Source organism: Spinacia oleracea, chromosome 3 (assembly GCF_020520425.1).
Source record: "Spinacia oleracea cultivar Varoflay chromosome 3, BTI_SOV_V1, whole genome shotgun sequence".
Classification (NCBI taxonomy): domain Eukaryota; kingdom Viridiplantae; phylum Streptophyta; class Magnoliopsida; order Caryophyllales; family Amaranthaceae; genus Spinacia; species Spinacia oleracea.
This window is the reverse complement of record NC_079489.1, coordinates 10,596,412-10,611,929: the sequence shown is the minus strand read 5'-3', so window position 1 is coordinate 10,611,929 and position 15,518 is coordinate 10,596,412. Positions and strand designations below refer to the sequence as shown.

General features: G+C 34.4%; 2 protein-coding genes and 1 pseudogene across 3 annotated transcripts; all 3 read right to left on the bottom strand.

Annotated features, from left to right (window-relative positions):
* Positions 1–4,714: 4,714 nt before the first annotated feature.
* LOC110787374 (putative pentatricopeptide repeat-containing protein At3g23330) lies at positions 4,715–8,397 on the bottom strand. Of its 2 annotated transcripts, XR_008929913.1 has the most exons (2): positions 5,448–8,397; positions 4,715–5,012 (listed from the first exon to the last, which is right to left on the bottom strand). XR_008929913.1 is itself a non-coding variant. In XM_021991990.2 (1 exon), the coding sequence occupies exon 1, from the start codon at positions 8,185–8,187 to the stop codon at positions 5,914–5,916; it is 2,274 nt and encodes a 757-aa protein (XP_021847682.1). In that variant the 5' UTR covers positions 8,188–8,397; the 3' UTR covers positions 5,195–5,913. The 2 variants fall into 2 exon arrangements, 1 of the variants encoding a protein (XP_021847682.1); XM_021991990.2 differs by lacking the exon at positions 4,715–5,012 and having other exon boundaries at positions 5,195–8,397.
* Positions 8,398–9,241: 844 nt separating this feature from the next.
* LOC110787377 (uncharacterized protein At4g14342) lies at positions 9,242–13,056 on the bottom strand. Its single transcript, XM_021991994.2, has 4 exons — positions 12,891–13,056; positions 10,260–10,345; positions 10,040–10,163; positions 9,242–9,553 (listed from the first exon to the last, which is right to left on the bottom strand). The coding sequence occupies exons 1-4, from the start codon at positions 12,894–12,896 to the stop codon at positions 9,506–9,508; spliced, it is 264 nt and encodes an 87-aa protein (XP_021847686.1). The 5' UTR covers positions 12,897–13,056; the 3' UTR covers positions 9,242–9,505.
* LOC110787376 (putative pentatricopeptide repeat-containing protein At1g10330) lies at positions 10,313–12,884 on the bottom strand (annotated as a pseudogene).
* Positions 13,057–15,518: the final 2,462 nt, after the last annotated feature.

Below are 15,518 nucleotides of genomic sequence, written 5' to 3'. Positions count from 1 at the left end.
ATGAGAGAATATGCCCTAATGAAACGACCAAGGCATGTTGGAAAATAATGTATGGGGAGTTACAACCAAGCCATGCATAAAGCAATTAAACCTAATTGAGAGGATTAAAATGTGCCTACATTTTGGCTTTTATTTTTATTTTTAATATCTACTCTCTCCGTTACTTAAGGTTCTTCCTGGTTGGAATTGGGGAGGGGGTTAAAAAGAATAGAATTTTGGTATGATTGAGTGTAAGAGTAATGGCTGGGTATAAGATATTCTACTTTTTGGAATAAATAAAAGTGAGACAAAATAACAAAGAAAGAAAAGAAAGAGATATATTTTATTAAAATAATCATAAAATAAGGTGGGTGAATGAATTGAGGGTTGTGAATGAATAAAATAATGTGGGTGGGGAAATCAATGGAAATAATTATGTAGGTGGATGGAATAAAGGTAGGATATGTTAGGAAATTAAATTGTTGAATGAGGGTATTTTGGGAAAAAATATGGCCAAAAATAGTATAGATTCTAACCGGAAAGAACATTTAAGAACACCAAAAATAGAAATGGGAAGAACATTTAGGAATGAAGGAAGTACTTTAATTAAAATGTCGTTACTTTAACTTAGATGGTTGGTAATAGTTCGATATGTACTTTAGGTTTTAGATTAGGATTAACTCGGCCACTATATGCTTGCCGATCTCCACCCATCAAGCCATCACCACCCTCACCAGCTCACCTAAGTCAAAATTGACCATGTGCCACTCAATGGAGAAATTGAAGTATCAACTAGCATTCAAATTTTACAATTCCATTACATAATTGTTAACTAATTTAATTAGTTAGTTTTTTTTTTTTTTGAAATGATTTAATTAGTTAGTTAATGTATTAAGACTGGTATCTTAAATATAAAATCAAATCTCATTTACATCATTACCTTAATGGTTCTCTCTCCGTCTAACCCACGAAAAAGTCATCCTTTATGACCAGTGGATAGACAATAACTGGACAAATAGTGGCAAATGTAACACAAGTTTTCACCTTTACATGCTTTTGGAAATTAAAGGTAAAAGTTCACATAATTGCTTTGTCTTTGCAATGTCGCATGGATTTAATACTGATTTTTTTAGGAGTGGGTAACAAAATTTTGTGACCTAAATAAAGAAATATTAAGACATGATTATTACACCTAGCATTCTAGCAATGACATTTCAACAACTAATATAGTCATATACGGAGTAGAGTATAGTTTATAAGAAGTACTTTATACTTTATAATATTAGCTCAAGTCTATAAACTCCGATTTTTAATACTTGTAATGTTGGTCACTTTCACGTATGTCTATGTACAACTTTAATCATTAATATTTTTAATTCTCTTTAAGCAAAAATTATAAAAAGTTAATATTTTGAAAATACAAATTGAGACAAAACTAACAAGATACTACATGATTATGTTTTATCTTACATATAAATCACCAATAATAGTCAAAAATAGAATATGTGAATAGTGTAAAATACGCAAACATTGCGAGTATTAAAAATTGGAGAAAGTATGTGTTAAGATTAATAACAATTCTTTGCAGTTTGCACTTATACAAGAATTACCACTTCTTCTCTTTCTTAATGCTCTATCCGCCTTTAAATACTCCGTATGACGGTATTACACACTCACTCCCTTCCAAAATACTTCACCGTTTAACTTTGACTATAGTTTTTTACAAACTTTTCTATAAGGCGGTCTTACACAAAAGACCACCTTGATATCATATAAGTTAAGCAATGGAATCAATTAGTTAAGCACTTGAACTAATTAGTTAAGCACGGAAACCAATTAGTTAAGCAAATGAATTAATTAGTTAAGCAATTGAATCAATTAATTAAGCAATGTAACCAATTAGTTAAGAAATTAAACCAATTAGTTAAGCAACCAAAGTGATATTTCCGGTAAGGTGTTCTTACACAAAAGTTACCGATAGTTTTTTACTAACATAACAAAAATATAATTCATCATGCATGTGAAATATTGCTATACTAACATAATAAAAATATAATTCATCATGCATGTGAAATATTGCTATATAAGAAGTAGGTATTATGGTATACTTTATTTTATTTTTTACTAATATTATTTACATATATAAATGATCGAACTAATGCATTGACATGTGTGTAAATGTTGATTGTGCTAGTTATCACGGAGTATAAAATAAAGGGGGAAATATTTTTCGTTTTGCATTATTTCATAATATTTTAGTCATTTCTACTTAATTATACTTTGGACAAACACGTTTTCTACAATATTTACACATTTTTATGCACACCCTGGTTTTGTTTTTTTTGTTTTGTTTTTTTTGTTTTTTTTTTTTGTTTTTTTCTTTTTTATCTACCTTATTCTTGCGCTTACTAACCTTCTTCAAACTTTCCTGGAAACAACATCCTTTACTAAGCGAGTAAAACATTAAGAAATAAATAGAGTTTATAAAGCTAATAATGGAGTAATCAAGTCACTTTGATTAGTAACAACTAACAAATTAAAAAGTAAACAAGTTACGTAGGAAAATAATAATATATTGGCAAGGTGGATCACTTACTTTTATTGATTAGGAATTGTGATCAACCTTTTTGTCATTTTCATCTTGACGAATAGAAATTCTGTCAGGTGACGGAGTGACGGTTCACAATAACTTTAGAAAAAAAAAATGTACTTCCTATTTGAATTCACTTGATTTTAAAGAAAATTAACTTACTCCGTATTTGATTTTGTCTTAATATTTGTGCAAATAATAACTGTAAAGATCTTTATGAAATGGAGGTAGTAAGTAATAAGTAACACATATTAAATACAAATTAATAATTACTCCTAATAATATGAATAGTAATGATATATTAATGATAAATAATAAATAATGAAGAAAATTATAATTTAAAAAAACTATAAAATAAGTTCATTAAAAACAAAGATGAACTTTACGCCGTTCTTTTGAACTGAACTAAATATAGTGGAGTTGTACTGAACTGAACTAAATTTACTGGAGTTGAATTGAACTGAATATAACTGAAACAAGGTCAAAAACCAGAACCTTATTTTTTCTTAAAAAACTTATGTACCAAGTACTATGTATTAATTGTCTGATAAAACCTTATTTTTGCTGAAAAGACATTTTTTTTGCTTAACTCATACTACGTATGAACTTATTTTGTTATATAAGTTAAAAATAAGTTGAAATAAGTTAAAATATGTTGATATAAACAAACCCTAATTCCCTAAATACGGTCACCTACATTAAAAACTCGTGCATGATTAATTTTATGGTAGAGTTTAAAACCTATGGAGTAATACGTAGTATATCAATGTACCACGAATCAAGCACAATCGATCTTCAAGCAACATTGTAGTTTTCTTTGTATTTGTCTCATTCTTCTCTAACTTCATTGTATATTAGGGAAGTCTTAAATTGACAAACAAATTTACCGATTTGTACGTGTCAAATTAGTACATTTGCTCGTAACATGTGGATGAAAACTAAATGTGTAATAATTAAATGATTAAATTAAACTTTTCGTAGCGTGACATATTCATTTTATAATCGAGTGTTGTCGCTTTGAAATGTAACGTTATACTTTTAATAGCATGGACCATGGGGGCATGGGTTCATAATTCTTGAGGTTGAGTCACATTGTTAAGCTCAACCTAGCTAGGTGCTTTGAGTATAGTGTAGTTAAAAACAAAGATGAACACTACACCGTTTTTTTAGAACTAAACTAAATTTAATGGAGTTGAACTGAACTGAATATAACTGAAATAAGAGAATGTTGTGAAAGGCTATTTCATCTTTGGCAGGGTAAATATGTAAAAGCACAAAGATGATTTCAAATCACCCCAAAAAAGATACGACTTATATGGTGTACCCGAGAGTATAGAAGGGAGCATGTTCCAAATAGGCACGAAGGGCCCGTGGCATGGCGCATGGACGTCGAGGTTGTTTTTTCGCATATCAGATATGTGTGGAAACACACATATCAACTAAAAGACAAATAGCTAAAAGACAAAAAAGGAAGTATCATTCATGTAAAAAAAGTACCATTCTGTAAAAGAAAGTACCTTTTTTGTTTAAAAAAGTACCATTTAATTTCTTTTTTGTCATTTTTCCTATTTTGTCTTTTGTTCTGATATGTATTTGCCCATACATATCTGATATACGCTTGTACTTCCTCCATGGACGTCTCATATCGGTGAACAAACATTACTTGTTGTGTTTATATTGCTTCCACGGGCGCACCCTTTGGAAACATAAAATAATTTGCATATATGAACAAAGGTCACGGCCTTGGCATTCAAAGGGCCAAAGAAAAATTCCATCCACAATTCTCTCTCATTTACCCCCAATTTTGTCTATTTGTTAGAAGCATAAGACAGCTTAGATAAAGACAGCCAAATTTCTGCTTATATGGACATAAAACACAGGCTCAGATCTTCTGAAATTATTAAGTAATTCCAAAATAATTATAATTCATCACATAATTTGGCCAAATAGTGTACTCATATGTATAAATAATTGAATGGTTAATATCCGAATAATAATTTGTATTTGGAAGGAAAGAAAATGTGGGTCAAGAAATTTAATGTACTAGCTTGTGAATGGTCGTTATTGAACCCGTACCAATAGATGTGATATTACATACGAACTTGATCAAACTAATGTCAATTGTCATGCCAGCAACGCGTATAATCCTCTGATGGACCCTTCTCAAATTTGGTTCTTGGACTTTATTGTGGCATGAGATGCATTCACATAAGCTTATACAAATTAGTAAGGGTTACTCTGTAACAGGTTATGTCAGCTAGTTTAGCTAGTAAATCCCGAGTTGTGTTCAAAAAAAAAGGGAAAAAATTCCCTTCAAATTAGCAATTAATAAATCTAATGACAAATTAGTCTGCTCCTGTCAGAAACTGGATAGTTACGTCCAAACTTCAGAAGAAGCTATAACAATTTGTATCTTTTACCTGTTTAGATCATATTCTTCATCCTACAAAACAGATAAACTGCCACAAGCTTAGTTGAGAGGAAATGGCAGTAATCTTTCATCTACTGCAGTTTCTGGTTTTAAGACATAAGCAGATGAACTGTATTCCCTCAAAAAAGATGTACTGTAGTTTTCTTTAGGCCTTTTGCTTCCTTAGAATCAAACAAGGAGAGTATAAACAGCTATTGGAGAAAAAACAATGAAGTTAACATAATTTTCAACTCTTTTGTCATTTCCATTTCTTTGGTTTTCTACTTTTCTTTCAAGTACATACAGTTTACAAACTCTGTTCAAGCTCAAGAAGCTGAAATCATATATAATGTCTTTATATATATACAAGAAAGGATATTAAATACTAAGAATAATATCAAGCAAAATAAGTAATGTTCAGTCTGCAATAACTTCAAGAACATACAAATAATCAAGAAAAATAGGTACCTCTTCAACAATTGCAAGTCTGCAACATATTCACTTCTGACTTTCTGAGTGATTCTGAAGTCTGATGCATCATCTGACATGAAAGTATGTTACTCAGAGAACAGATTAAACTGGCACAGCTTGATTTCCGGATTTGACAGAAATTTTCAGCCCAATTGCAAGACCATTTTCAGCCGGAAATGCAATTTTAAGGCTAACTTGGCCTTTGGCACGCTTGGTTTTACACTTTTACCGGGCTTGGGCAGAAATGTCCAACCCAAAAAATTGGCCCGAACCCCAGATCAGAAATGACCAGATTGTGGTAGCCTGGTAGCAGCCTGGAACATGCAGCTCCACATTAGATATTTGACAGAAAATACTGTCAAATTGCATGCCAAACAATACAAACTCTGATATAGTCCGCTCTGCTAACTGTTTCGCCATTTCACATTTAGAGGCTTTCTGCAATGCTGTAAGTTCATTCACGCTACCAATAATCCCCGCATGAACAAATACCATCTTTAAAATGATGAAACCGGCTATTATCCCTAACAATTATTTCTCTCTTAACAATCTTCGATATGAATTTAATAGCAGTATGACAGTCGGTACAGACTCGTATATTCTTGGTTATGCAAATTGTTGCTCCTTCTGGAGTACTTATGATACCAAATGCTATCGCTAATCTCTCACTGTGATTAAAAAGTAAACTCTTCTTCAACTCCTCATCAATATCATGGAACACTTCACTTGTATCAGGAACATATCCTTCTCTCTCCATCTTCTCTAGTAACTCGTCTAGAGCCTTATTTATTCTTTCATAACATGGATGAGATTTATCTCCTGCCACGAAACCATGTAATCTGTTCTTCACTTCAATCCAGCTGCAAGCTGCTTCTTTCAAAAGCCCTTTATTCTTCATTGTTTTTCTCACATTTGCAGCTTCTTTCCACCTTTTGGCAGCACAATATGTGTTTGATAACAGAACATAAGCCCCTATGTTACTGGGATCAACTCTGAATACTTCTGCTGCAACTTTTTCAGCCATATCAACATTTTTATGTACTCGACAAGCTGAAAGCAACGTGGACCAAACACTGCCGCTTGGAGAAGAAGACATCTTAGAAATGAAATCATAAGCTTCATTTAACCTTCCAGCTCGGCCAAGAAGGTCTGCTACAGCAGCATAGTGCTCCAATTGTGGAGATAGTCCATAATCATGAATCATGCTGCTAAAGTAATTCCAGGATTCATCAACTAACCCAGCATGACTACAAGCTGTTAAAAGAGCTATAAAAGCAACAGAGTTAGGTTTTACTCCCTCAACTTCCATTTGCTTGAATAAGCAAATGGCATCATGAGCATGCCCATGTAAAGCATAACTCATGATCATGGCTGTCCATGAGACAGTGTCATGTAGTTTTATTTGATTGAATATACACCTAGCAAGCTTGATGTACCCGCATTTTGCATACATGTCAACCAGTGAACTAGCAATAAGTACATTTTCCTCAAACCCACACCTCATTATATACCCATGTAACTGCTTACCCAAACGTAGCGTTGTTAGATGAGCACAAGCAGGAACGATGCTCGAAAATGAAACACTCCCAGGCTTAACTTTAGCCATTACCATTTTCCTAAACAACTTTAGGCCCTCATCAAAGTGACCATTTTGAACACACCCTGCAATAATAGAGTTCCAAGAAATGCTATCATGGAAAGGTAAAAGAATGAACACCCTGTATGCATTCTCTATTTGATTGCACTTAGAATACATGTCAATCAAGCCACTTCCAACGTGCAAGTCGGTATCAAGTCCATTTCTAATAGCATAACCATGAATCTCCCTCCCCCGATGAACATCCACAAGTTCTGCAAACATTGGAAGAACACTCGAAAGACTAAAAGTATCTGGTTTCAGGTTGGCCTTTCCCATGTCCCTTAGCATTGCTAAAGCGTCTTCAAACATCCCATTTTGTGCATTTCCTGAAATAACTGTATTCCATGAAACAAGATCCCTAACTGGCATAATCTCAAATACTTTTTGCACACCGCTCTTTCGAAAAGACGGTCCCCTGCCTTTACCAGGACAATACTCTGAACTACTACCACCCATAACATCCAAATTAAACTTTGGATGAAAACCCACAACCATTTTATCAAACTCATCAACCACATTATCCTTAACATTAGTACTAGACAAATTATCACTACCCCTAAAGTTCAATTTTCGTTGAGGCATTTTATCGAACACATGGAGGGAGTGACCACCCTTGCCACCAAAATCCCCACTCACACTCTCCAATTTAGAGTACATGTTCATAAGTGCATTACCAGTATAAATATCAATATCAAGACCAAGGCGTATAATACAAGCGTGAAAAGATTCAGCAAGTTTCAAATTTTTCAACAAAGTGCATGATTTTACAACAGAAGGAAATACATTATGATCTGGGTATAACCCAGAAACTCGCATTTGATTGAAACAATTCAAACATTCAATGCAAAACCCAAGAGAAGTATAACATCTAATGATAGATTTCCATGCAAGAATTGGGGGTGATTGAAGGGTATTAAAGATATTGATTGATTCAGGTAAAAAATTGAGGTTTGAGTAGACTGAAAGAAGGGTGGAAAGATAATAGGGGTTGAGACCTTTGTGTTTGATGATCTGGGCATGGAGTTGCTTAGCTTGAGATTTTGAAGAAATGGAAGATGGATTTTGTAGAAGGGTTTTGAGAATTTTGGAGGGAGCCATTTGAGTTCAAAATTGAGGAGAGAGAGAGAGAGGGACGAGTGAATGTCACTAGCATTTGTGTTCTCTGCAACATAAACATGTACTTCCTCCGTCTTTTAATACTCGCAACGTTTGGACTTTTGCCACTATTCATATAATCTACTTTGACTATTCTTAGTGCTTTTTATATAAGATAAAACATAGTCATGTGGGATCTTGTTAGATTCGTCTTAATGTGTATTTTCAAAATATCAACTTTTTATAATTTTTGCATAAAGAGAATTTAAGATATAAATGATCAAAGTTGTGCATTGGCATGCGTGAAACTAACAAACGTTGCGAGTATTAAAAGACGGAGGAAGTATGAATTTGGCTGATTTTGTTCTTGTACATCCGACTTTGGCAGTGATGAATTTGGCAGGGAACGCAAAAATTATGTTGGGACAGAAGCATAAATTTAAATCAGGATTACTATTAGGCTCCTCAAAATTTGAAATTGTTTTGTCGTTTAGGGGGCCACGAAGGGCAAATAGTGCAAACGATTCGATTTCTCAAGACTTTATCGACTAAGATAGTTGACATTCACTCTAAGCTTGAACTTATAAGTGATGATAACTCTTATAAGTAGAGCTGAAAAGTTATGTCGCGGCTTGATAACACGATATGAATCGGACATCAAAAAAGAGGATTAGTATCAAGGTTTATGACCCGTTTAATTAAACGGGTCAACACGACACGACACGTTTAATTGAATGGGGTCGGATTAGTGTTGAGATTCTCATCACGAAACTGACACGACTTAAACCGCCCAAGAAAAAAACCCAATAATATAATGTATTTGGTTATAGACCTTTATTGTGTAACCAACCTTATCGAACAAACACGACAAGAACCGAACACGAAAAAACGGTTAAGTGTCGGAGCTTTCAACACGATTTGTGATGGTATATTAGATATTATCTCCATGCAAGTACAATTAGCCACCTCCCCAAAACACGATCCTCTCTCTAATGATTTAGAAGCTTAGAACAAATCGGAAGATAAACTGATGCTGCTTTTTGTGGAACAAATACACTTGCTTCAATGTTAATGTTCATTAAACAGTCATTTACTGTTAATAGTGACAGACAAACAACCATAAAACATATACAGAGTACCAACAAGTTGCTATTTTGCTGTCTAAAAAAACAAGTTGCTATTACAGTACATAATTTTTCGAATACATAACTCAGGTGCAAGAAGGTCCTTTTAACAATTCTATTCACCGAAACTACCAATAGAACACCCATTGTTCGATGAACTAAACGTCAGAGAATATGGTAGCCCAAGTAAGTATCTCTCAGTCATCTTCTCTTTCAGGAGGAAGGCCACAAGGCAGCAGCATTTTCTGCAAGACAACATACAACAGTTCCAAAAGTGAGAATGGCAGGATTTTGTATAGCAAAGAGGATGAGGAAAGGCCGAGTATTATACTATTATGGGAGTAACTCGCTAAGAGATCAGTTCAAGTGAGTTGTAATAACGTAACACATGCACAAACTTGGGCATAATTTAAAAAAAAAAAAACACTACCAAGTCCTAATCAAACACAGGAACTCAGTTATCAACTTATCATATCAAGTTCTAAAATCTGCAAGAAAATCTTGCATTTTTACTGATCTATCCCTCCAAAATCCAACTGCAAAAATTATATACATATGTAGCTTCAATTTGATAATATTCCTGTTCTGTGTTATAATGAAAAAATACAAAGATAAGTCCCAACTTGGATCAAACATCAGTTTCCTTTGAGAGAAATCCAACACTAAAAAGCTTATATGGGCAGCAACAAGAGAAAAACAAGAGAACAGATATAAAGGATTGCTAAGGAAACCTGCATGAAGTTGTAACGTTCTCTTCCAATAGATTCATTTTCTGCAACAGCAAAGTATGCAAGCATAGGGTAATGCCCAACATAGGAAGCATAGCTATCGCGTTGGATGTTAACCGCCCATTCACTGTTCAGTTTGATAAGAAACAAAAATTAGAACCAAGTAACCAATAAATCACGATGGGACACAGAAATCCAAAGACAATGGTGGAACAAAATTTACAATCTGTTCAAATCTGCATGCCCAGTCCCGACGTATTTTGCTTGAAGATGCTCAAGTTGGGAATTGATGTTAAATCTATCACTGGCCTACACACACAACAACAAAAAATCAGCAATTTGAACCAGAACAGAAAGGAACTTTAATATTACATCAACCTAGAATTCATCAGTAAAATGAAGTCTATCACAACTATGACAGGTATGAAGCTGGGATTTAGAGCCATTGACAAAACAAAGGAAGAAACCTTAAATAGAAGTAAACCAGTTGATACAAGAAACAATTTAAATGGAACAGAAATTAGGAGCTTGGAGGCATTCCGTAAGCCTGGTCAAGAGATCAGAGACCATGTTAAACTGGAGCACTCGAATAAATAGGTGGTACAGGAATGACAGAGTAAGAAGCAGATTCTATGGCAAGCCGAAAATGTCCATTTATTTTCTATTTTCATTTACCAATGACATTTTCACAACATAGCTTTTATACTTGGCTCTGAACTCAGTGCAGTCTATTGAGCAAACAGAAAATCAAGCAGAGGATTTAAGCACAAATATGAATACATGAAAAATCCAATTTCCTCCACAAGCCACCCCTCCCCTTTTTCTCACTCTATATTTTAGACTTTATAATTGTCCTTTCAGAATTCCCTTCTCTTTCGTGGATATTCTCAGAAAAACATAACATGTGTATATCTCACCATAGTTAGTCAGGCTAAGGTAAACTAAGCAACGAACAAAATTTGGTTAGCTTGGATCACATGATGGATGCACAGGACACCATTGCAAACTTATTTCTCAAGAAATAGTTGGCCTACAATAGTGATTTAGGTGTCTTCAGTATCTTACCACAGCTGGAAGAACACAGTACCAAAGTTACCGTCTCTATCAAGTTGATCAGATTAAGATGAACAACTGCAATCCTACGTAACTCCAGATGAATGCCTCGTACGACACATTCCACGGCAGAAGCAAGTGGGAGAGGGATACAGACAACAAAAGGGGGAAAGCCAGAAGATTATATGAGCAGCCTCCAATGGTCTCCAATGATTATATAAACCATGACTTCATAGGCAAAATTGAAAACGTGATTCATTGGCAAACTCCTACCAGAAGCTTCACAACGTGCATTCATGCTTTACTGAGGGCCAACAAAACTAAAGGCTTGAATTTGTGAAGTCCTGCACCAAGCATTGCTTTTCCTTTTCTCAAATCAGCAGCAAGACCCCATTTCACTGCTGGTGCATTTATGTTCAATAAAGATAAATATTTCCCAGAATGTCTCACCTGCAACTTAAGTAACCTTTCTATTTCATCACCTAAGTCAAGGCTCTATGAAGCTTACATGCCCGATGCCCCTAAAAGTGCTCCTAGAACAACAATATCATCAGGCTCAAAGGGCATTTTCTTTATATAGTTTTTTGCTTTCACCAAAGGCTCTGCTCTACCCAGAGATCAACCACGCATCTATAGTGCTCCATCCTAGGGATAAAGGACAATGCCAAAATCTTGAAACATAAACCTAAACAGCTACAACCCTAAATCCATAAATTTTGCACGAGAACAAGATGTAAGAACAGCAGCAAAGGTAATTTCATTTGGAAAGATCTTGTCCTGCCGCATCCTCTTGAAAATACCAGGAGCAAGTTGTCCCATTCTATTAAAAGCACATGAAAATATCATGCCATTTCAGGTGCACGCCTGTTTGGTCAAAACCTTTCATTGCACAAGCCAAACAACCTACTTTCCATAAAATAAGATCAGCACCAACTCCACGAAAACAGCCAAGGAAATCTCATTCTTTATGATGTACCCATGCCATTGCCTGCCTAGACACATAATTCCTCCAGCATCTAGACTAGTCCAACAGAAGAAATCGTGTTTAGGCATAGGCTCTAATAGCAATACACATGAATCCATATTCCTTTTTCAGCCATCGATAGCATTATGTAAAACAACACACGCTGAGAAATTTCCCCAAAACCAACAGAGCCTCACACATGGAGCCATATTTCCCATACATGCTAACGAACCAGATTTGTATAAAGGGGTTGAGTGTCATATCACGCTTAACAGCATGAGAGTGAAGGGGCCTACCTACATCTACGGAAAATGAAGGCGAGGAAGAAGAACCAGCTTTAATAATGGTAATGAAGTTAATTGGAATGGCTGGCCAACATTCAAATAGCACCTAATTTAAAGCATTACACAAATTACAAACAGGTGCTTTAATTCGACTTCCCGTCGTTCAAGGGGTCGAAGTGAAGGTACCCATTAGTGACTATAACATCTTTCACTTGTTTAATTTGGTTAGGGTTATCAGTGAAGTGCTGGATAATCAGAGATTGAATTAATTGTAATTAATAAACAACAAATTATGCTTTAAAATCCCAAAATTTTCCACCCAGATTCTCAAACTTGTTTGATTGAACGAAGAGTAAACCTAAAACCCCAAAATTAACAATAAAAGCGACCTAAATGAACTTTCTGCGAAGTATACAATTTCTAAGAACTAGGGTTAGAGTTTGCGAGAAATAAAAGAGAATGATGCTGAAATAATGAAGATGAACGCAAAGAAAAGAGTAGAGTAATTGATCAAATGCTATAAGAGGGGAAGTAGACATGAAAATAAAGGTACCTGCATCTTCACCAACAATTTGGAAACTTCAAGATTTTTGGTGAGATAGTCTGCTACAATGAACTGCTCTTTATAGTTTGTGCCCTTTACTGTTCGAAGTGGAAGTGGAAGTGGAGTATATCAGGATTTCGCATCTACCACAGAGTCTAATGGCTAGGACAGGGGTGTGTTTATTAAGCCATGTTTTCCTAAGCATTATTCGGCGGAACTGAACTACATGGAGTTGAACTGATTAGAGTTGAACCGATTACAGTTGAACTAAAATGAATAGAACTGATCGAATTAAGTGAATGAAGCTAATCTTAACTGAACTGAACTACTAAACTGAAATAAAGTCTAAGGGAACATGACCTAATATAAGATAAGATAAATAAGTGAAATTCAGGTAAATAGAGCGCTGTCTAAATCACGAATTCCTCCATTGCTTCTAAAATTTGGAAAAAAAACTAAGAAATTCGATATTTCTCTCTTCAATTTTTTCAAATACTTTGATTTACGGCAACAAAGTTCTTCAAGTTCCCCAAAATTTTATCATGGGAAGGTCATTCATTCATTATCATTCATTATCATTACCCCATTGCTTAGCTTAAAGAGGCTCCCGCAAGAAGTGGAGTTAGGGGGGTCTGATGTACGCTACCTTACCTTGTTTTCAATTGACCCAAGAGTTGTAACGGGACGACAACGGAAAGACCATCTTCTATTTCATGGAAAGGAAGCGAAGAGGTTTTAAGAGCCATTTTGATTTAGTCAATTATATCCACAACCAAAAGAACAAATGAATCTTTGGCTCCATCGGAAATGAACATCATGGGAAGATCATTCAAGTAGGTAATTTCCCCGCTTTTATGAAATCAAGGTTATTCCCTAGTTGAATTTGGATTTTTTATTTATTTATTAATTTGGGATCTTATATTGAATTATTTGTGGCAATTTGATGGTCCTTCTTATTTTGTAATTGTAGAGCTCCTAATTCCTACTTTATTCAACCACATTGAATCCATTTTAACAATTTTTTTTCTCTAGGGCTTTTAGTCAAAAAAGCGCCAATTTGTCAACTAATTAATTAACCTGCAAAATCGAGATTTGAGTTTTATTTTATTACTTTAGTTTTCGTTTTATACACCTAATTAAGCACAAAAATGATCGTTTCTGGTCCCCTTGATGACGTTGATTAGTTGTTTGATCCCTACAAGAAAATGCTTGCACTTGTACTGGATTCTTCTTGAACTTGACTGAACCTTTTGGGTAGGAGATTATATAGAGATGGAGGAGAGAGAAAATCCATGGTGGAATGTGTAGGGGAGATTTCAAAGTAAGTGAAGAAGAACATTAAAGAAAAGGGGGGGGGGGGGGGGTTTAAAGGGCATTCAAGAAGAAGAGGGGGAGTTACCAGATGAAAATGGAGAAAACTTAAAATAATTCATTGGAGTAGGTCCCACTAACGACAAGCTTAACATAATTTATTGGAGTAGGTCCCACTAACAACAAGCTTAAGAGATTCCGTTAAGAGGTGCTGATTGTAAAAACGTTTGTAAATTTAAGGGGGTTAATTTTATAAAACTTATAACGTGATACTCCGTTATTACAAAAGTTGGAACTTTATAAAGTGGTGGTTATCAAATAAAAAAAAATCCTAAAATAGAGTATTTAAATACTCCGTATCACATTTGCTTCCCAAATATTTTTTTGTTTTAACAAAAATCTATTATATAAGAGAGCTCCTAAATACATTAACGTAAATGACCTTTTGGTGTCCCCGTATAGAATAGACTAGAATACCCTCAATAACACTTAAACAAATCAAAATTGTATTGCATAAATAAAAAGAATAAAAATTAGGATGATTAGTCAAATAACGGGAAAGGAATAAATTAATAACAGAAAAGTAATAAAAAGAAAAAAGAGTCGAACAATTATTTTTTTTAGTTCTCCTCCATATGTTTTTTGAGGGAACTAGATAATGTGTGTTTGTTAATGTTAATAATTGGGAAGAGAGGACGAGATGTAAATAATGGTTGGTCAAGTTTATTGAGGAAAATAAAACAAGTAAGACAATCGTCACTTAAATTCAAAACTCCTGATATTCGCATGCATCGCGTGCCTATGAGAAAATAATGCCCTTTACTTTGTTATTACATTGTTGCATTGGTTCGATGTTGCTAAATATAGATACATCAATTTTTCTTTAGAGAAGGTTTTGAATATTTTTAATTACATAAATTGTAATAATACAAATCTGATTCTTATATTCGCAAGCATCGCGTGCATATAATTTTTTAACATATTATTTCTGGTTAAAATGTAATAACACAAATATGCTTTTTATGTTCACACGTGTCACGCGCGTATGAGACTAGTAGAGCATATAACACAACTCTATTATGCATTATCCACTCTAGCAGGGGCTAGGGTCGGATGAACATTTATCTATGTCTTTCTTCTTTTCTTCTTTTTCCTCGTCTTTGGATTGTACGCCAACTTTCTTTTGTTAAGGATTTATATAGTGTGGCCCAGAATACACTAAACAACCTAAAATGTAGGTTTCCTAAGTAAAATAGTTACTAAAAAAGTATTTTAATAAAGTGCACAAAGGCACACTTCATTTGTTTCACGCGCTTCATCCAAACG